This window comes from Mandrillus leucophaeus, unplaced genomic scaffold (genome assembly GCF_000951045.1).
Source record: "Mandrillus leucophaeus isolate KB7577 unplaced genomic scaffold, Mleu.le_1.0 Scaffold17, whole genome shotgun sequence".
Classification (NCBI taxonomy): Eukaryota; Metazoa; Chordata; class Mammalia; order Primates; family Cercopithecidae; genus Mandrillus; species Mandrillus leucophaeus.
The window spans coordinates 6,883,762-6,905,661 of record NW_012101698.1 but is presented as its reverse complement, the minus strand read 5'-3'; the positions used below and the strand labels follow the sequence as shown (position 1 = coordinate 6,905,661).

Below are 21,900 nucleotides of genomic sequence, written 5' to 3'. Positions count from 1 at the left end.
TTTGCAGCCCTGCACGCCGAGTGCCGGTGGAAGCCGGGTCCTGGCTGGCTACAGGAGTCCTAGCTGCACACGAGAGTCGCGGGAGTGGGCCGGGGCCGGGTTCTACAATGTGAACGTGAAGGCTTTGGAGTCCATGGTTGGGGGACCCACAGAGCTGGAGCAGGGGCGGGGCTGCCTCTCGAGGGTCAGAGAGGCTGATGGCTGGGCCGAGGTGAGGGAGCTGGGAAAGCTGAGATTTGCCTAGGAGTGCGTGGTGAGGGGCTTACGACCCGGAAGATGGGGTTTTGGGTTCCATATCGGGAACAGCAGCTCCTTTTCCCACCACAAGGCTCCCGTTCCCTCTTAAGAGTCCCTGGTTTCCTTTCCCGCACTCCTCCTGGGTCCCGCTGCGTTTTTGGTCACCTCAGAATGACCATGGGTTGATTTCCTTACTGGATTCGGCCAGGTGAGATGTTTCCCACCGCCCTGGGCCGGGGCACGCGCCCTCTTGTGCTCATTCCTTTCCTTCGGTGGAGAGTTGGGTGGTGGGGACTGGCTGGCCTGTGAGAGCAGGTGTCGGGGTGCCTGGAGAATCGGGGCCCAGGTACCGGGGCGGCGGGGCTGTGGGGAAAGGAGCTTTGGGGAGGAGCTGCTGACGCTTCCTGCTGGCACTGCTTGCTTGGGAGCTGGGTGGAGGCAGGGCAGGGCAGTTCCAGGTTCTGCCAGGAAAGTCACCTTGGGCTGGGGCAGGAGGCTTGGAGCCTCTGGCCGTTACTGTTTGTCGGAGCAGGAGGGTGAGCCCTATGGACTGGTACCATGGCCCCAGGTCTGGGCAAAGAATGGAAATAAGGACAGTGCCACTAGGGCCTCCTGTCTGTGCAGGAAGGGCCCTGAGACAGCTCTTCAAGCCCCTTTCCCATTATACGGATGGTGCAGATGGGGACACTGAGGTACAGAGAGACAGTTAGTTGTCCTCAGAACTGGATCCAGAACCTGGTCTCCTGACATGGCCCCCAGTGCAGCACCACATGTGGCTTCTGAATTCCCAGTCTGGGATTGAGGAAGCTCTGGTCCTTGGGGGACCACCATGCTCTTTTGGGATTATCAACTTGGTAGGGACCCTCTGGTTCCAAGGCTGTGCCTTTGTGGCCCTCTGCTGGCATCTACTGTCCCTTTAGTGGGTCCTACCACCCTTTTCTCCTGAGCCTGGACAACTTCTTCCCTTGACCTCAGGAGCCCACAGCCAGCTGAAGCAGCTAGAACCAACCAGCAGGGGAGGTGCGCTCCAGGGGGGCTTCTTGGAGGAGGCAGTATTGGAGTCAGACTTGAAGTGTGGGGCGTGGAGTTGGGTGATAGGGATGTTTCTCCAGCAGAGACACTGGGCAAGCCTCTTCTTCAGCACCCAAAAAGGGGCTGCAGGGTGGTCTCCCTGTAAGAGGGCGGGGCTCTGCCCTCTGTCAGGCCCTTCCTGGCCCTCTGAGCACAGGAGAGGCCCTGGCTCCATCTGCATCTTGCTGCCCTGACTTCCTCCCACCTCTAGGTGCTAGTCTGGGGCAGAAGTAGGGTGAAGGGGCGGGTCCAGCCTCCTTGATGACTCAGTTGGGGTTGAAGGTGGGAGCTACCCCTATTCTGGGCCTGTTGCTGTCTCTGAAGTCAGGGGTCAGCCTCACACTGAACTCTCTGCCAAAAGTCCGGACCATAAGCATGAGCTCCAGCAAGTCCACTTGAGTGAACCCCGCTGATCCTGCCTGCAGGGGTACAGGCCTGCGGCCTGCCAGCCGTCCCCACTGTCCGTGGGGTGTTTTGGGTTGCAGATTCCATGTCCTGAAGCAGGAGGGCCCTCCCCATGCCACCTCCTCTGCCCAGCCTCTTAGGGACAGTGCCTGGGATGCCCTGGCAGGAGTAGGGGCTGGGGCGTGCTTCCAGACCATAGCTGGCCTGGGCATAAAGGCATCTGCTGTGGCGCTGCAACGAAAGCCAGGCTGTGCTCTGTGCTTGTGTCAGGGCACCCTTGGCAGTGGCCACCCCACAGGTGTCTTTTTATTCCCTCCTGCTGCTGAGTGTCACGCGTGGGGCTGAGGGCCTGCACGCCTTCCCTGCCTCATCCTCTCCGAGGTTTCACGCCCTACTAAGGCTGGCAGGACAGGAGCCATGCTCCCCTGGGGTGGCTCTGGAACGTGGGCCCCGTGCATAGGCTATGTGATCTGCCCACGCCCTTGCTGCCTGCCACCCGGGCACCCAGGACTTGAGCCCAGACCCTGGCCACCCAGTTATCTGTGGGAGTATTAGGGGAAGATGCCACTAAACTGGCAGGTCCTGGAGTTCCACCCAGGATGGGGACATGGAGGAGGGAAGAGGAGGTGCCCCTCAGAGCCTGAGGCCAGGGCCAAGTGGGGTGATCAGGACCCCTCCAGGAGGGTCCCGGGTGCGGATGGCCAGTTGGGCGCACGCTCATTGGGCCTGCATCCGTTGGCCATGGAGGCTCTTTGGGACAAGCAAATAGAATGCTCCAGAAATAAACTTGGCCCAAGTTTGTGATGGTTCTGGGTATGAAAGAAAGCAGTGTTTCCCAAGTGCCTGCTGTGTGTGAGGCTCTGTGCTGGGGCGGGTGCATGTGTGTGTTGGGGGTGTGGACAGGAGGGTTGGGAAAGGCCCGTGACATTTCCTCTCGTGGTTTCCACGAACCCAGGCATCACCCCTGGGTGGAGATAAAGTGGAGCCACCCGGCTCTACTGTGTCTCAGCCTGGGGTTGGCCTCTGCTGCTTCTGGACTCAGTGACCCTGGACTGTCAGGGAGCTTCTGAGCCTTGGTTTTCCTGTCTAGTAAGATGCAGGTATTTCTGTCTTATGGGGTTGTTTTGAGGGTTAAATGAGCTGATGGCTGTGAGGGAAAGAGCTCTGCCTCCGGCAGGGAGGAACTGTGCTGTTCTTACTGTTTTGAACCTAGTGACAACTGTGGTGGTGTTACCCGTTTCCTTGTCTGCTCCCAACCCCGGGGTCTTGGGCAGAGACCAGGAGTTCTTGCCATTTTCTCCCAGCTCCCACCTTGTGCTGGCTTGTGGGTGCTGTGCTGAAGTCACATTTGCTGGGTGAAAGGGTGCAGGCCAGATGTGAGCCAGGCCTGGCAGAGAGGGTTTTGGTCAGCGGTGATACCTGCAGTGTTCTCTGCATTTGGCTCGGGCTGGCCCTGCTCCTGAGAACTCCTCGGTTGTCCCTTCAGGCAACCAGGGAAGGCTCCTTGGAGCAGCAGCATCTCCCCTTACCACTCCCCGACACCAGCTTCCCCCCAACCCAGAGTCAGAGTTTGGGGACAGCCACAGCATGTCCAGGGCTCCCAAGGCAGCTGGCAGAGCCAATGAGGAGAACCCAACACCCATCCGACGGCTGCAGCTCTCCCTGACGTGTGCCACCCGCAGCCCTGGTCCCAGCCGCTCTGCTTCTCAGGGCCTGCCTGCCCAGCCCGGGTGGATCTGGTGCCCAGGCAGGCCCCAGGGACACAATGAGGGCCATTCTCAGAGCCAGGCAGAGCCTGTGGGGCAGTCCTGTCAGCTCCCATGTGCAACAGCTGGGATATTGTTTGGGGAGTGCTGGCATCAGGTTGGGGATCTCCTCCTCTGGCCCTGCCCTCTGGGATGAGCGAGCCCTCGAGGGCCTTCCTGGGTTCCTCTGGTGCACATACCCTGGAGCTACCCTTCTGAAGGAGGTAGATTTGTCCTCCTGTCCCAGGTGCCTGGGGTCCAGGGGTGTGAATTGGGCTATGTCAAGACATGCTAGGTGGTACTGTGAGGTGGGGGCCGAGGGAAGGGGGTGTCCCAGGAGGAGCCTTCTGGACGGGATGATAGTCCACCTGGTCCTGAAGTGGCAGTGGGGTGCGGCAGGAGTGAGGTACCAGAGACTCAGCAGCCTCCACTGTGCCTTGGACACAGGTGACTGACAGTGTCTACCTGGACTGGCTTTGCACCCCATCTGAGGTCACAGTTGTATCCCTTGAGAAGTTGGGCAGGAGCACCTGACTGGCCCAGCTTGGGTCATGCCCTAGGCCCAGCAGTGCAGGAGGCCAGGAAAGTAGGCTTAGGGAGGCTGGCCTCTCCTCCAGTTTGGAGCATGGCAGGGGTTCCGGGGGAGGCTGCTGGGGGGCCTGCGAGCATGTCCAGAGCAGGAATGCTTGAGGTGGTGTGCGCTTTGCTCGTCTGGGCTTATCTGGCCATGGGAAGCTGGTTGTGTGGATGACGTTCACTGAGCTGTGCACGCATCACCCATGGAGTCTGTGGCGTGAGTCCTTCTGCCGCTCCAGGGTCACAGCCTGCCTCCCTGCTCCAGCCCCCTGGCTGAGGCCCTTCCTCTGCCCCATGCTCTTCCCAGACGGGAATCCTGTGGAATATCATCTCTTTGGGGAGGCCATCTCTGACCCTGTATGCAAAGGCCTTCTCCCACATTATTTTTGGCCCCCCACTTTCTTCCCCATGAGAGCAAATTGTTTGCTGTCTTTCTGTCCCACTACAGTATAGGCCCTGTTCAGACAGAGGCCTCGTCCACTAAGGCCTGCGCTATCTCTGCGGAGCCCGGCTGAAGCAAGGGCCAGGCGAATCTTTTGTTAAAAGAACAGTGTGCGCTGGGCACAGTGGCTCACGCCTGTAATCCCAGCACTCTGGGAGTCCGAAGCTGGAGGATCACTTGAGCCCAAGAGTTTGAGAACAGCCTGGGCAACATAAGGAGACCCTCATCTCTATACAAAATTAGCTGAGCATGGTGGTGCGTGCCTGTTGTCCTAGCTACCTGGGAGGCTGAGGTGGGAGGAGGCTGAGGTGGGAGGATCGCTTGAGCCTGGGAGGTGGATGCTGTGAGAGCCATGATCGTGCTACTGGGCAATAGAGCAGGACCCTGTCTCAAAAAAAAAAAAAAAAAGAAACCAGGGCTGTCATCCAGCAGAGAGGATCTAAGTGCTCAGAGGGGCTAAGGGATTTGCCCAAATTCCCCAGCGGGGCCCAGGTCTGAGTCTTAGCTGCTGCCTAGTGAGGAGGAAGGAGTGTGTGTCCTTGGGGAACAGACGGGGAGGCAGAGAGGCCCAAAGAGGCGGGGCCCTGGCCAGCTGGAGTGGTCGGTTGTGTACCAGCAGCAGCGGCGTCCAGAGCTCAGGCTGGGCGGGGGCACGCCAGCTGACGCAGGCAGGGGAGCTCCTGGTGCCAGGCGCCCGGTGCCACGTGCCCAGCCTGTGAGGTGCTTCCCAGCCTGGCTTCAGTGGCCCCAGACTGGGCTGTGGCCAATCAATGAGCTCATTCCAGGAGGGGTTGGACCTTGAGGCCAGAGGCCACAGCCGCTCACCTGGGCCGGACTTTCCCTCCCTGCCGGGCCCTTCCCTCTGCAGAGCCCCCGGCCTCCCTGCCTGTGCTCCCTCAGTCTCCCTGAGTGCCTGGCCCTGCCTGGCGGGGCCTCTGCCAGCCTTTCCTGGGCCGCCCTTCTAGGAGGTGAGGGGCCTTCGCAGGGCGGTCCCCTCTGTCTAAACCCCCACCTTCTCTGACTTGGCTGGAGGGGAATTTTCCTGTGACTCACTCTGCTGGCACTTCCTGTGGTCACCAGGGCAGGGGCTGGGGGACCTGGAGGGGCAGCTCTGTGGTGTGTAGGGTCACTGGGGGAGGGTGGCCCGCCCCCTGATGGGCTGTGATTCCCAGAGGCAGGCTGCAGACCATATTTGGGAAATGCTTATCTTGCTGGCTGCCTGGGATGGGGGCCCTGAGCACGGGTGGGCTGCAGGAGAGCCCCCGCCCTCCCGCTCCTCTGTGGGGCTCTGGCCCCTGGACCTGCCGCAGTGCCTGTCCCATTCTGCCTCAGAGCCTGGGACACAGTCCACTGTTTTTTTTATTTTTTCTTTTTGTGTATTTTTTCAGCCCCAAAGCAAGAAACACTCATTCCTGAAAAACAGGAAGAGAAAGTGTCTCCAATGTCTCAGACACCTCTGGAGTCGTCCTGACCCTCTCCTGTCTTTACGTTTCACAGGATGTTTTCTTGAGGCAGGCTTTTCACTTGAGTTCCTTTTTCATTCTGTTGTAATTGTGGTGTGAACAGTGTTGCAGCCATCTAGGGCCTCTGCCCTTGCGCTCACCTTGGCTCTGATGTGACTCCACCTGGGCCTGCCTTCTCTGAGCTGCCCCCTTGGGCCTTGCTCCTCCTGGCTCCCCACACTCTAGCCTGTGGCCCTTTTAGGGACTGGAGGCTCCTAGCTGCTCTGGAGAAATAGGCTCCCAGCTGATGACGCCCACCCAGGGCAAATGAGCTGTGGGGTCTCAATGTCTGCTCCTGGGACCTGGGGCACCTACTGCCTACTCAGGCTGCTTGCCTGGTGTACCATTGCCCTCTGATGCCGCCCAGGGAGACGGAGCTCAGAGGGGTTCTGTCCAGTCCCTGCTGGTGTAGGGGAGGCTGGGCCCTAGGGACTTGGAAGAGGTGTCACCGCCACTCTGCCCCAAGGCCCAGGCTCTGGCTTCCTGTTTCTGCCCAAGGAGGCGTGGCCCTTTCTTCCTTGTTTCACTCCTTGCAAATGGAGTCCAGAAAATGGGACTTGGGCCCAAGTGGGGATGGTCACACAGCTACTGGCTGGCCAGAACCCAGGTCCCATTTCTGAGTCAGTCTCGACCAGGCTGCATGTCTAAGACCCCAGGAGACTCCAAGGAGGGACCTTGCAGGGTAGCCCAGACCTGAGGCTGGTGGGGTGGCTGGAGCCAGTCGGGTCACCACCCAGCCGGCCTGGCACTTTTCTCAGACCCGGCTTCCCTGTGTGTGAAGTCTGGGGCCCCTGTGGAACCCATGCAGCCCTCGGCCGCCCTAGGAGGGGCTGCAGCCCTGGCCTTGTCTCACCCCGTGCCTCCCTCACACCTGCCTTCTGCTGGAACCGACCACACCCTCCAGCCAGGGACCCTCTGTCTCTCTGGGCGCATCCTGCGCCTGGCACCTCAATGGGGCAGCAGCAGCAGGGGCAAGGACGCAGGGGTGTGGCGGGAAACTGCGAGGCTTCCCTGCCTGGGCTCTTGTGTCCCAGCGAGGCTCTGCACCTGCCCTCACCATCGCCCTCATGCCTCTGATCCCACAGCCTCCTCCAAGTCCCTCTCCGACTGCTTGGCTCCTGGGCCACATGGAGGACGTGCCCTGCCCTGGGAGGGTTTACTGAGGGCAGCGGGGCCAGGCCCGGGAGGGCGTGCCTCCTGTTTGCTTCCCAGCCTTGGGGAAGGTGTTTGAAGTTTCTAAACTAATTACTGACTTTTTGGATTTTGGGTAGATGGACTTTGTTAAGGAAGCTTCCTTTCATTTTTGTTCAGTTTTTTATCCTAAGAAGCTGTCCTTTTTGTCAGATTATTTTCGTGCATCTCAAGAGAGAACCATTTGCTATTTGTTTTAACTTGGCCGCGTTGTCGTTGTTACTGCCGCTCTCCCTGTGTTGGTCCAGGTAGCAGAGTGGCCTTGGGTGGGGCTTTTAAGGGTATCTTGAGGGTCATCCCTGGAGTTCTGGTGGTGGCAGTGGTCAAGAGGATTTTGAGGTGCTCTACAGGTGCAGTGGAAAGAAAGGCCAGGCTCAGCTGGGCCTTTCTGCTGGGGAACAGATGGAGACATTGGAGGCAAAGGCACAATGATCTCACCAAACTCCACTAAGTTATTTTCCCAGTGTCAAAGCTGAGCACCTCCCCAGATGGGGCAGGAGCTGGGGATCCCCTGACGCCCCATGAACATCCTCCTGGTCTCACACCTGTGTCCTCTCTCCCCAGAACGTGCTGGCCAAAGCCCTCTATGACAACGTGGCCGAGTCCCCAGATGAGCTGTCCTTCCGAAAGGGTGACATCATGACGGTGCTGGAGCAGGACACGCAGGGCCTGGACGGCTGGTGGCTCTGCTCGCTGCACGGGCGCCAGGGCATTGTTCCTGGGAACCGCCTCAAGATCTTGGTGGGCATGTATGATAAGAAGCCAGCAGGGCCTGGCCCCGGCCCCCCCACCATCCCGGCCCAGCCTCAGCCTGGCCTCCATGCCCCGGCGCCTCCGGCCTCCCAGTACACGCCCATGCTCCCCACCACCTACCAGCCCCAGCCTGACAGTGTCTACCTGGTGCCCACTCCCAGCAAGGCTCAGCAAGGCCTCTACCAAGCCCCGGGTCCCAGCCCTCAGTTCCAGTCGCCCCCAGCCAAGCAGACATCCACCTTCTCGAAGCAGACGCCCCATCACCAGTTTCCCAGCCCCTCCGCAGACCTGTATCAAGTGCCCCCAGGGCCTGGAGGCCCCGCCCAGGACATTTACCAGGTGCCGCCTTCTGCCGGGATGGGGCATGACATCTACCAGGTCCCCCCGTCCATGGACACACGCAGCTGGGAGGGCACAAAGCCCCCGGCAAAGGTAAGGCTGTCCTGGCACAGTCGTGCAGCCCCACAGGTATAGACCCAGGCCCTGGTTTCTGGGCACAGAAGGGCCCAGCCACCCTCAGTCACTGGCCGTCCAGGAGTGGCTGTGTGTTTGGTCTGGGGTCAAAATGGGAAGTGAGTGTTTGGGGAGTGTTCGTTTGTCTGGGGAAGATGGATGTGAATGGACCCAGAGGGGAGACGCCCCGCTGGCCTCAGCCAAGCCAATCTGAGTAGCGGTGTCACCACAGGGATCAGAATGTTGAGGCATTCCAGCGGGCAGGCGGGGCTTGGCACATGGGCCCCCGCGAGGGAGAGGTCAGCCACTTTATGCTCATGCTGTGCCCTCTGGGTTTACGTGTCAGCGTCTAGATGGGGTTCCAGCACATCTTCTGACCGCCCCTGTCTCCACGGGCCAACCCCTCTCCTCTTGTGGGGGATGCTAGGGTCCAGTGGGTGCTTACGGTGATCTGGATGTGACTCCTGGGAGGACACTGCCCCTGGAATTGCTAGAGGAGGGCTACTCTGAGAGCCTCCTGAGCTCTTGCCAATGGGATGCTGGGCCTGGGAACAATATCTCTGGCCTCCAGACCCTGAGCCCACTCCCCAAGTCCACAGGCCCCCTGCCTCTCAAGCCCACCTGCCTGTAGGAAGGAGTCAGAACTGGAGAGGGCGGCGAGGTCCACTGACTGCAGCAGGAGCAACCTTTTCTCACCTTTGATTGGTCCGTTCCCCTTGTGCCAAAGCCCCCTTGAGAGCTGGGGTGTGGAGTTTCCAGGCCTAGACATGGAGAGGGTGTCTCAGGGTCTCTCATCTTCTCCTGCCTGCTTCTTAGGGCTCACCAGGAGGACCTGAGAAACCCAGCCCATGCTGCTGTCTCAGCACTCCTGGGGGACATAGCCGCCCAGGCTGTTTGGGGTCAGCTTCCCAGGACCCAGGCCAAGCCTTGTTTTTGCTGTGTCCCGTCTAGAGCCACCTGTGTCTGGAGAGACACTGGCCAAGTGGACACTCAGCCTAGGGCTAAGGTGGAGAACTCATTGGTGCCAGCTGGGCAGCACGTCAGCAGGGAGTTACCCCCACCCCTGCCCATGGGTGGCCTGGTACCCAGGAGGTGTGGCTGGAGGACTTTGGCAGGTGGGACTCCATGGACATGGGCCACCAAACCTGGCCGCCAGGGGAACCTGGGTCACTGGCTCCCACTTCCTGCTCTACCTGCTCCTTCAGCCATCTGGTCAGACGTGAGCCTGGCTGGTGTGAGGCTGCCTGGGTGGGGCTGCTCCCACACTGGCTTTAGCAAGAGGAGCAGGGTCCTGTTATCCCCCGGGGAGGCAGCAGGGAGCAGCGTCCTGTGGGGGAGCCTTAGACCATGGTCCATGTATACCCACACTCCACACAAATGAACACACATGCATGATACCTGTACCCCACAGGTACAGACACCCGTGCACACACCATATGCACGAGCACACACATGCGCTACATGAATGTGCATGAACATATGCACATATCTGCATCCCATACCCCACAAATGGACACACGAATATGCCCACACATGCGCACATCATATCCATGAACATGTGCACACCCAAACCCCATATGTATAAACACATGCATACACACCCCACACAGACACGTGTACGTCCACACATACAAAGCGTATGCACCCACCAGTATCCCACAAACATGTACAAATGCATGTGCGTATGCACACACACACACAGTCCACACTCCACATGCCCCAAGCTCAGGCACACCCCCTCTCCTCCTCTCCCGCCTTTGCAGTGAAGCTTGTCCTGGTGCGGCTGGAAGCCCTGTGGGCTGGGGAGCAGCAGCGAGACCCCCAGACAGAACCTGGCCTCAAGCCTTTGTTATGGCAGCTGTTCTGTTTCCCTCTCCGGCAAGGGGCCTGCTCTCAGTTACATCAGGGGCTCCACCAGCTGGGTCCTTGTCCGCCCATGGCCTCTGGTGGAGCTGCCCAGGCCTGTGCCACAAGGGCCCTGACCTGGCTGATGGCCCAGGAAGGAGAGCCCTACGTCCTGGGCCCGGCTGCTCTCCCCTAGGAAAGCCCCGCCAGTCCTTATTGTGTCTGCTTGTATTTTATGGTCACAAAAGCAATGCTTGTTTGCTGTAGAAAATGCATAATGTATGGAAAAGTCTGGAGATGAAATTTTCCAATCGGGGTAATCACTGGGAAATTCTGGCATATTTTGTCTAGCATCTGCCCTGTATTTCACAGATTTGTACATGTAGTTTTGCGTTTCAAAGTTGTAAATCCAACATTAGATATCAAAAGAATTTTGTTGCATTCTTAAAGCTTCTCCCTGAGCCGCCTTGGATGTCACTGGGTTGCCCCCTCTGCTGGGACGGGCCCTGGGCAGTTTCCATTTGCTCGTGTCTTCAGTACAGTGGCATGGCGGTAACACCTGGCTGCGGGCCATCTGTGTCCGAACCTCCATGTCCTCCCCTTTAAGCCTCAGGCCTGCCCCTCAAATGCCTGGGAAACTGAGTCTCCCAGTTCCAGGGTAGTGGTTGGCTGGGCTGACAAGGAGCCCTTGCCAGGACGGCATGTGGGCAGGATGGACACTGGCTCTCAGGAAGCCAAGAGGGTGAGTAACAAGGGTGGTGGACAGGAGGGTCAGACCCCTGGGGCCTGGAGGAGGGTCCAGCGGGTGCTGAGATGGGAGCCTGGTGGCCCGTATGGCTGGGGGAGAAGTGAGGGCCACACCGGCATCGAGACTCTTTGGGCCGGGTGTGGTCTGTAGGAATCTGAGGGCATAGGCTCTTTCATGGGCAGGTGGGACTTCCTGGGGAAGGCATCTGTGGGAGGTCACTCAGGTCGTGACCCTGGTCAGTGCCCAAGGAGACAGCCATGGTCTGGGGTCAGGTGTGTACGCGGTCCTGTTGGGCCTGAGTTTCACCCTCCTCGCCCTAGAAGCTTCATCTTGCCCCAGGCCCCCATGTGCTGGGACCTCAGGCCAGGGGGCCTGGAGCTGGGGAGGGAGGGGAGCGGGCTGTGGTGCTGGCCCCTCAGGCCACCATGACCCAGGTCGGGTGAGCCCCTCGCACTTGGGTGTGTCCTGGTGGCCGTGGTCACAGCGCTCCTGTGGTGCTCCATTTCCCGAGGAGGAAACGAGGCTCCTGAATGGGGACCTGGGGATGCCAGAGCCAGGAGTCAGCCCAGGTCAGGGGTGACACCCATTTTGCAGAAGGGGGAGACCAGCCACTGAGCTCCAGGGTGGGGGCCTACCTTGTCCCCTTCTTCCAACCTGATGCCTGCCTGTTGGACCCTGACTGGGAGTCTGGGATGTATTCCTGAGTTCACTCATCCCCTTGCTTGATGCCTGATCCTGGGGGAGGAGAGGGGCAGCACCCTGGCCCTGGTGCTGCCTGGGTTCTGTGCGTGCACCTGGCAGTTGGCCTGTGTTGTGTTTTCCCTGCTTGTATGAGGCGTGTGTGTCAGAGACCGTGTGGGTGTTATGTCAGTGTCTGTGACTCTGTCCCCTCCTCCTGGGCTCTGGCTGTGTTCCCCTAACCCCCAGGGGACCTCCAGGGCGTGCTGGTGGGGTCTCAGGTGTGTAGCAGGGTGGCCTGTGATTAGCAGCGTCATTCCCCTAATGAGCGTTTTCCGCTGGTGGCTGCCTTGCTCTGTTTTTCTAACAGAAACATTTGGTCACTGTGGCTGCCTACTGCCACCCGACTCAGCTCCAAGAGTGGCAGGCAGCCGTTTGCCTGGGGAGGCTGGCCTGGGTCCAGCTGCGCCCCTAGGCCTCACCACATGAGGTTGGGACGGCCACCAGCGGGGTGCTCTTGGAGGATGCTCACGCCTCCCTCCTGCTGGTGCTGGGTCCTGGCTGAGCCTTGGGGCTGGGTCCCCACCTGCCTTTGGGAGGCTGGGAGGCCTGGAGAAGCCTCAGGCCGTGCCTCAAGGCCCAGCCAACCTGCCACGTCCCTCCGCCCCGCCTGCACCACTGTTGGCAGGTCCCTGCGTCTAAAAATAGTTCTGGAGGAGACTCAAGTCTGGAGCGCGTGGAGGGAGATGAGTCTGGAGAGGCAGCCGCCAAATCCACTCCCAGACGAACTGGAGGGGGGTGGGGACACCCCGCGGAGGCCCCCAGCCTGTGGGGCTCTGCTACCAGGCGCGCTGGAGACCCAGTGGGCCCAGCTCTGCTGCGCTGCGGGGGGCTCTGCCAGGCCTGGGGCTGCTGGGGGGTGCTGGGCACCTCTGCCACCCCCATGCCCTGCACCCCCTCACAGCACCCTCAGTGAGCAGGGCTGGCTGCCTGCCTGCATTGGGAGGGCCTCTCGGGGTTCAGGGGCACTGGCCCGAGGGAGAGGCTGCTTTGGCGCTGCTGCCCTGGGGGATGTGCAGGGAGGCCCTGAGTCAACCCTGTCCCAGACATCCCCTTTGATGAGGGAACAAAAGGTCTTTCAGTGGAGACAGCTGAACAGGGAGCCTGGTGGTGGAGGCGTGTGGGCGCAGTGTGCCAGGGGCTGGAGAATCCCACCAGGGAGGCCTTGTCCTCCCCAAGGCAGGGAGGCTTTTGGGGAATGAGGCTGCCTGGCATGGCCCCTACCCCCTTCGGGCCATTACTAGTGAGGGGCAGCGTGGTCCTGGGCAGGTGCTTGTGCTGCCTGGCCTTGGCCGCCCCGGGCTCTGGACCAGGGTAAGAGAGCCTGGGGAGGGGAGGGCTGGCCCTGGACCTGCCTCCCCCACTAAGCCTCATCCTTTCAGGTCGCTGGGGATCTAACCTGCTGCAGGCAGCTCCCCCGGGGCAGGCGCGGCAAGGCAGGGCAGCCTTGGTTCCAGCTGCTGTGGCCCCCAGCACATGCTCAACTTGCCCCTCTGCTCCTGTCCTCCAGAGTCTCCCCATGCTGTGCTGTGGGGCAGGGGGTGCTAGGCTCTGTCTGGTCCTGGGCTGGACGCAGTCCCCTGCTGGGCCGATCCTTCTGAGGAGGCTACAGCTCGGTGGTGTGGGCAGCAGGCTCCGAGGCCTCCGACATGACCTCTCGTCCCGCGGGGCTGGGCGCCCCAGTCACGGGGGGTTCCTTGCCTGTGGGTAGTGCCCTCCAGAGCCAGGGCCCCAGCCCCTCACCCCACCGGTGTCGCCCACCGTCATCAGCTCACACCCATACTCATCTGTGGAGCCTTCCGGGTCAGCAGGCTATAGAGATGGTGGTGTCCTGGCCCAGGACCAGGCAGCTCTGAATAAAACCCGGGGTTCTTGCTGTACCCAGCACTACGTTCCGCTGGAGGAAGGTCAGAGGGTGCAGAGTGGGTGAGAACTGGCGTCCTTGGGGAGCCCCGTCCCTTCCACCTGGTGTGCCCTGCCCACCTCCCAAAAGGACGTGGCTCCCAGGTGTGAGTGGAGCCTCCCTGAGGGCCGCTTCGAGGGCAGCAGTGAAGTCAGCTCTCTGCCCCCAGGTGGTGGTGCCCACCCGTGTGGGGCAGGGCTACGTGTATGAGGCCGCCCAGCCGGAGCAGGACGAGTACGACATCCCGCGACACCTGCTGGCCCCGGGGTCACAGGACATCTATGATGTGCCCCCGGTTCGGGGGCTGCTTCCCAGCCAGTATGGCCAGGAGGTAGGTGTGGGGTGCGCAGCAGCGGGAGGGCAGGGCGGCGAGTCTGTGCCTCTGCTTGACCCTGGGCAGGGAGCTGCATCTTCTCAGCCCTGGCCAGGCCTGGGAGCAGTGCCGTGGGGTTTCTGCCTTTCCCACTCCCCCTGGCGCCATTAACCCTCCACTGTTTCTGCCCCCAGGTGTATGACACGCCCCCCATGGCTGTCAAGGGTCCCAATGGCCGAGACCCGTTGCTGGAGGTGTATGATGTGCCCCCCAGCGTGGAGAAGGGCCTGCCACTGTCCAGCCACCACGCGGTGAGCACATGCCAGGGCCAGGCTGAGACTGTGGGGTGTCTGCGTGTGTGCACTGGGGTGCTGACCAGTGTCTTCAGGGCTCGGGGTGGTGGGCAGGCAGAGACTGGCTCCAGACCCGGGTTCTGCTCCTCACTGGATCATTGATAGAAGAGGAAACCGAGCTCTCTTCTGAGCCTCAGCTGCTTCATCTGCAGAACCGCCTGTGGGAAGGCCTTCCCCATGAGCTCCTGAGAAGGTATCTGCAAGGTGACCACAGGGTATGTCTTGTCACCTGAGATACTTCCAAGAGTGAAGGGGGGACTAGTAATTATGTGGGAGCATCAGGGACAAACCAGGACTGTCCGGAGCAAACCAGAATTTGATCCCCTGATAATACCCGCAGAGCTCAGTCACACACGTGCTGCAGAGTGGAAAGTTCACACGTGGTGGTGGTACTGGGTGGTACAGTGGTGGTGGTGGTGATGAAATCATGATATGATGGTGGTGGCAGTGGCAGTATGAGAGCTAACCTTTCAGTGAGTCTGAAGTGACACAATTATGTGAATTAACACGTGTCATTCCTTGAGAGGAAGTTCTCCCACCTTCAGGTTCTAGAGCTGGCTCGTCCCAGAGCTGTCATGGATGGGAATCGTGAAGGATGTGTGTGCCAGGGCTGCGTGTGTGCCTGTGTGTGTGTACATGTGTGTGGCTGGGTGGGCAGATGGACGGATGGACAGCCTTGACTGCCGCTTGTCCCCCCAGGTCTATGACGTTCCTCCATCGGTGAGCAAGGACGTGCCTGATGGCCCGCTGCTCCGTGAGGAGACCTACGATGTGCCCCCCGCCTTCGCCAAGGCCAAGCCCTTTGACCCGGCCCGCACCCCACTGGTCCTGGCTGTGCCCCCTCCAGACTCCCCGCCGGCCGAGGACGTGTATGACGTGCCGCCCCCGGCTCCTGACCTCTACGACGTGCCCCCTGGCTTGCGGCGGCCTGGCCCAGGCACCCTGTATGATGTGCCCCGTGAACGGGTGCTTCCTCCTGAGGTGGCTGATGGTGGCACGGTTGACAACGGTGTGTATGCGGTGCCTCCCCCAGCTGAACGTGAAGCCCCGGCGGATGGCAAGCGCCTTTCGGCCTCCAGCACTGGCAGCACACGTAGCAGCCAGTCCGCATCCTCCTTGGAGGTGGCGGGGCCGGGCCGGGAACCCCTGGAGCTGGAAGTTGCCGTGGAGGCCCTGGCACGGCTGCAGCAGGGTGTGAGCACCACCGTTGCCCACCTTCTGGACCTGGCAGGCAGCGCCGGTGGGACTGGGAGCTGGCGTAACCCCTCTGAGCCGCAGGAGCCGCTGGTGCAGGACCTGCAGGCTGCTGTGGCTGCCGTCCAGAGTGCCGTCCACGAGCTGTTGGAGTTTGCCCGCAGTGCCGTGGGCAATGCTGCCCACACATCTGACCGCGCCCTGCATGCCAAGCTTAGCCGGCAACTACAGAAGATGGAGGACGTGCACCAGACGCTGGTGGCACACGGTCAGGCCCTCGACGCTGGCCGGGGAGGCCCTGGAGCCACCCCTGAGGACCTGGACCGGCTGGTGGCCTGCTCGCGGGCTGTGCCCGAGGACGCCAAGCAGCTGGCCTCCTTCCTGCACGGCAATGCCTCGCTGCTCTTCAGACGGACCAAGGCCCCCGTTCCGGGGCCCGAGGGGGGTGGCACCCTGCACCCCAACCCCACTGACAAGACCAGCAGCATCCAGTCACGGCCCCTGCCCTCACCCCCTAAGTTCACCTCCCAGGACTCACCGGATGGGCAGTACGAGAACAGCGAGGGGGGCTGGATGGAGGACTATGACTACGTCCACCTGCAGGTGGGTGCCGCCTGCCCAGCCCCGGCTCCTCTTCTGCCGCACGGGGCTCCCGTGCTTAGGGGGAGATTTGTTCCCAGCTGGGCCTGGTCCCTGGCAAGGCCCTGTACCCTCCTCTCACTCTGACCTTCCTCACCCCACATTGGCCCCATGTGCTAGCATGGCCATGTCATCGAGTCCTTCATTGAGTCCCTCGGGCTGGTGTGTCCAGTGACCAGCAGCAGTGACTGTTGTGTTGGGAGACAGATCTGCAGAAATGTGCATGCAGAGAAAGATCCTCCGAGGGTGGGGGAGCAGCAGGAGGTGGCAGGAGGTGGCTGGGACTGCTCCTCCCAGGCCAGGCCCTGGAGCAGAGGCCTGGGTGCCAGCCGGGTGGGAGTCCCGGTGAGGAACATTCCAGGCTGAGCTGGGCCAGAGAGGCATCCAGGGGCAGGGAACAGGTGGCCAGGCCTTTAGGCCAACAGGGAGAGATTGGGTTTGATTCCTGGTGTGGGAGCCTAGGCAGGCAGGGTGGAGCTTGTGGCCTTTCTGCAGGTGGCCCACCCTATGCCCAGTCTCTTCCTGGACTGGCAGGCGGTGAAAGGGGCAGCCAGGGCTGCTTCCTAGGAAGCCACCTTATCTGTCCCTGAATGTGCCAGCCTGTGTATGTGTATGTGGGGCTGTGTGCCCACATGGGCCAGCCTGAAGGGGTGTGTGTGTGTGTCCCCATGTGTCAGCCTGGGGGATGTGTGTCTGTATCTGCCCCTACATGTGCCAGCCTGGTGTGTCTGTGTGTGCGTGTGTGCATGCGTGCGCGCACAGCACCACCTGGTGGCCACTCAGCTCACTGCGCCGCCACAGGGCTGGCCTACTCTTCTGGCTCAGAAGAGAACTGGCCTCAGTGCAGCCCCTGTCTCTCCCCTCCAGGGGAAGGAGGAGTTTGAAAAGACCCAGAAGGAGCTGCTGGAAAAGGGCAGCATCACGCGGCAGGGCAAGAGCCAGCTGGAGCTGCAGCAGGTGAGGCCCTGGAGCAGAGCAAGGCCCTGCCTTGCCCACTGACCCCTTGAGCCCTCAGCTCTTGCCCCGCAGGGCCGACCCCGGGTCCCCAGCTTCTCCCCACGCATTGTCTGGTAGTTCTCAGAGCTGGGCCCAGCCTGCCACCCCCCTGCCTCCTGACCATCTTCATCTTTTCATTTGGTTTATTTTAAAGTTGTCAAGAGTAATTGTTGGAGACATTTAGGGAGTTAGAGAGTGGGGTGAGAGCAGAAAATAGACCCCTCACAGCTGCCATAGGCTCGGCTCGGGGCTGGCTCTGCCTTGCTCCTTCCTCCAAGCTGCTCCCTGCGTGTCCGGGATGGTGTCCTGTGGGCATTCGACTCTTCTGTCCCAGCATCTGCCATGGCATTAAGCATTCTTTGTGGATTCCTTCAAAGACCACCTAGCATCTATTGAATGTTTGTATTGTACCCACACTTCCTTAGTATTATTTTATTTTGTTTTTGAGACAGAGTCTTGTTCTGTCACACAGGCTAGAGTACAGTGGTGCAGTCTCGACTCACTGCAGCTTCAGCCTTCTGGGCTCAAGTGATTCTCCTGCCTCAGCCTCCCCAGTAGTTGGGATTACAGGCGCCTGCCACCATACCTGGCTGAATTTTGTATTTTTTGTAGAGACAAGGTTTCACCATGTTGCCCAGGCTGGTCTCAAACTCCTGGGCTCAAATGATCCACCTGCCTTGGCCTCTCAAAATGCTAGGATTACAGTGTGAGCCACCACATCTGGCCCCTTATTATAAATACACTGCTATGTTTATATGCTGACATATTAATAGACTTTTCTTCATATTTTGAATCATTTCCTGAGGGTAGGAAAGAGGTATGTAAAAAAATATTAAGGGAGCTTTATTCCGATTATGAAGATAATTTTAAAAGTGAAAATATAGGATAGTACAAAGTGAACATAAAAATATCACCCGTCAAAGCTCCCTCGCCCACCTTCTGGGTGTCAAGGAAGTGGCAGAGGCGGGGTCCTGAGACCCACGACGCACAGCGGCGAGGCTGCAGCTGTCTCATGAGAGCTCGGTGAGGATCAGTGTAGAGTGGAAGATGCCCGGGGAGGACCCGGCACATAGAGACATTCAGGAGAGGCTAGACATTGACATCTCAGAACCGTGGCCGGGTGGGAGGGGTGAGGGCTGAGAAATTACCTGTCGGCTACAGTGTACCCATATAACAAAACCGTACCTGTACCCCCTGTTAAATCTATTACAACACCCAAGAAAAAAATAAATGTCACACCTGTAATCTTAACACTTTGGGAGGCTGAGGCAGGAGGATCACTTGAGGCCAAGGGTTTGAGACCAGCCGGGCCACATAGTGAGACCCAAGACTATATATATTAATAAAAATTAATGGCTCACAACTGTAATTCCAGCACTTTGGGAGGCCAAGGCAGGCAGATCACTTGAGGTCAGGAGTTTGAGACCAGCCTGGCCAACATGGTGGAACCCCATCTCTACTAAAAATACAAAAATTAGCTGGGCGTGGTGGCATGCACCTGTAGTCCCAACTGCTTGTGAAGCTGAGGTGATAGAATCATTTGAACCCAGGAGGTGGAGCTTGCAGTGAGCCAAGATCGCGCCACTGCACTCCAGCCTGGGCGGTGGGTGAGACTTTGTCTCAAAATAAATAAATAATAATTGTTTTAAAAACCTGAATGCCGAGGTGGGCGTATCACCTGAGGTCAGGAGTTCGAGACCAGCCTGACCAACATGGGGAAACCCCATCTCTACTAAAAATACAAAAAAATTAACCAGGCATAGTGGCACATGCCTGTAATCCCAGCTACTTGGGAGGCTGAGGCAGAAGAATCGCTTGAACCCAGGAGGCAGAGGTTGCAGTGAGCCGAGATTACACCACTGCACTCTAGCCTGGGCAACAAGAGCGAAACTCCATCTCAAAAAAAAAAACCTCCTGAAATATCAACAATATATGTGTCTATATCTCCGTCTGTAGAGAGAGAACTCTGGGATCGCTGTGTTTTCAGAAGTGGTCATGTGCTGTATCCTTCCTCTGTGTGCCTCCAGCACTGCACCAGTTCCCTGCTGGCGGACACTTAGGCTGTTCCCAGAGTTTTACTTTTGTGAACAATGCTGTGACGAATACAAGTCTTTGCACTTATCTAATCAGTCACTTAGATAACTTGGTAGAAGCTGGATTAAAGGGCAAGAATATATGTGAAAAACTCTAAAGACGTAGAATTCCAAAGCCAAGGACATAAAGTCCATGTTAAATGCAAGCCCATGGAGACTTACTCATGAGAACATCTATTGCCCCATTTTTGTATCGGTGAAGAATCTGAAATCTCTACCCGCAAAGTGTCTAATAGGAGAGTATTGGTTCAATAAAGTATGGACATTTGTGCAGTAGGATATTATGTAACTATTAAGAGTTGTCAAAGAATAAAAAGGGCTGGGCACAGTGGCTCACACCTGTAATGCCAACACTTTGGGAGGCAGAGGCGGGAGGATCATCTGTGGTCAGAAGTTTGAGACCAGCCTGGCCAACATGGTGAAACCCCGTCTTTACCAAAAATACAAAAATTAGCTGGAGGTGGTGGCGCAGGCCTGTAATCCCAGCTGAGGCAGGAGAATGGCTTGAAACCAGGAGGCAGAGGTTGCAGTGAGCTGAGATCGTGCCACTTCACTTCAGCCTGGGTGACAGAGCAAGACTCCCTCTTTATAAAAATAAAAATAGTTTTGAAAAAAAAAGAACAACAAAGACCCACAGAGCTTGTTGCCTGTGCTCTGTAGGGCTCACTGCAGCCTCGACTTCCCAGACTCAGTGATTCACCTGCCTCAGCCTCCCAAAGTGCTGAGATCACAGGCATGAGCCACCTCACCCTGCCTCACCAGAGCTTTGCAAAGAAAAAAAGCCGAGTATGTATCTCACTGGCTAAGAGAACGGAGAGATGAAGGATTTCACCAAATAGCTGCCTAAGGGGGACAGTGCCAGGTTCTGAGTGTTAGGAGGGGGAGGTTTACTATTGGTTTTGCTCATTGTGGCTTGGAGCTTTGCGCCTAGGGTGGGACAGAGCTTACCTGTCCTGAGTCTGGGTATGGCTGGTAATTTCCGGGGCCAGAGCGGCGTAGTGAGGACACGTCATCCCCTTCAGCTGACTCCCAGGCACAGGAGTGGAAATGTTAACTTTCGTGTGTGGTTCTGGAAGGTGATGGTAGCAGAGGTTCTATTTAGGGGCGTTGGATTACAGGTGATGTCTTCCTTTTTTCTGTTAGATATATTTGAATCTTTTTATAATGTGTATGTTACTTTTGAACTAAGGAGAAAATTTTTTTAACTTTCTGTTTTGAAATATTTATAGATTCACAGGAAGTTGCAAAGATAGGGTCGAGGGATCCCCAGTGCCCTTCAGCCAGTTTCCCCAGTGCCACATCTCAAGTCACGTGGGACAGTACCCAAGCCAGGACGGTGACCGCCCCCACCCCCCCGCCCCCCGACCCCAGGCTGCCACTTTTCTGTTGTCCATCTTGTCATTTCAAAAATGTTCAGGGCACGGAGTCTGATCTTTTGAGACTGGTGGAAAGGTAACTGAACAACCTCCAGAAGGCTTGCCATGGTTCCTGGTCCCGTCCCCAGGAGAGGAGACTGCCAGTTTCCCCACAGTCCCGTGCACTCTGAGTAGCAGCCCTTTTAGAGAAGCCCAGCCCAGGGTGCCCAGGTCTTGGCCTGGTTCTGACTCGCCCGAGAGCCTAACCCTGCTCCTGCTTCCCTCCCGCCCCAGCTGAAGCAATTTGAACGACTGGAACAGGAGGTGTCGCGGCCCATAGACCACGACTTGGCCAACTGGACACCAGCCCAACCCTTGGCCCCGGGGCGGACAGGTGGCCTGGGGCCCTCAGACCGGCAGCTGCTGCTCTTCTACCTGGAGCAGTGTGAGGCCAACCTGACCACACTGACCAATGCCGTGGACGCCTTCTTCACCGCCGTGGCCACCAACCAGCCACCCAAGATCTTTGTGGCGCACAGCAAATTCGTCATCCTTAGCGCCCACAAGCTGGTGTTCATTGGGGACACACTGTCACGGCAGGCCAAGGCTGCTGACGTGCGCAGCCAGGTGACCCACTACAGCAACCTGCTGTGCAACCTCCTGCGTGGCATCGTGGCCACCACCAAGGCCGCCGCCTTGCAGTACCCATCACCTGCTGCTGCCCAGGACATGGTGGAGAGGGTCAAGGAGCTGGGCCACAGCACCCAGCAGTTCCGCCGCGTCCTAGGCCAGCTGGCAGCCGCCTGAGGGCCGTGACCCCAGGAGGGAGGCGGGGGAGGGGCATGGTGGGCCCAGCTCCCTGGCTCCCATCTCAAGAGTCGCTGTGCCACAGGCTTAGAGACAGGACCCCAGCTCTGCCTCAGGCCTTGGTACCCTTGATGCCCAGGAATCTGTATATATTTATGACTGGGCAGGGTGTGGGGCCGTGCCTCCCCAGGAGCCGAAGCCCAGGGGTCAGCCAGTGGCCTTCCCCAGCGTGCACCACGGGCCCGGGGCGGGTCACCAGGCAGGGTCTGGAGTGTGAGGGCCCCGCAGCCTCCAGGACCTCATGCTGCCCCGAGGTCTGAGCCTGGCCCCGCGAGGGTGCCGTGTCCCCTGACAGGGCCAGTGCAGTTTGGTGTGTCCTCCGCCTTACCAGGAGAAGACCCTGAAGAACTAGAACTATTTTTCATTATTGGTTTTCCAATCATTTGACTAATAGTCTCCATTTAAATAAAGTTTTTAAAATGAAGAGCAGCTGCCTGAGGGTGCCAGATGAGAGCCTCCGGGGCAGGTGACGGTTCCAGGG

General features: G+C 59.0%; 1 protein-coding gene across 1 annotated transcript; it reads left to right on the top strand.

Moving 5' to 3' along the window:
• Positions 1-6: 6 nt before the first annotated feature.
• Positions 7-21,843, top strand: BCAR1 (breast cancer anti-estrogen resistance 1). Its single transcript, XM_011976806.1, is given in 8 exon segments — positions 7-211; positions 7,734-8,354; positions 13,779-13,940; positions 14,117-14,250; positions 14,252-14,276; positions 14,975-16,072; positions 16,976-17,065; positions 20,847-21,843. Coding segments are annotated over 8 exon segments (2,721 nt in total). The 5' UTR covers positions 7-133; the 3' UTR covers positions 21,360-21,843.
• The last annotated feature ends 57 nt before the right edge of the window (positions 21,844-21,900 follow it).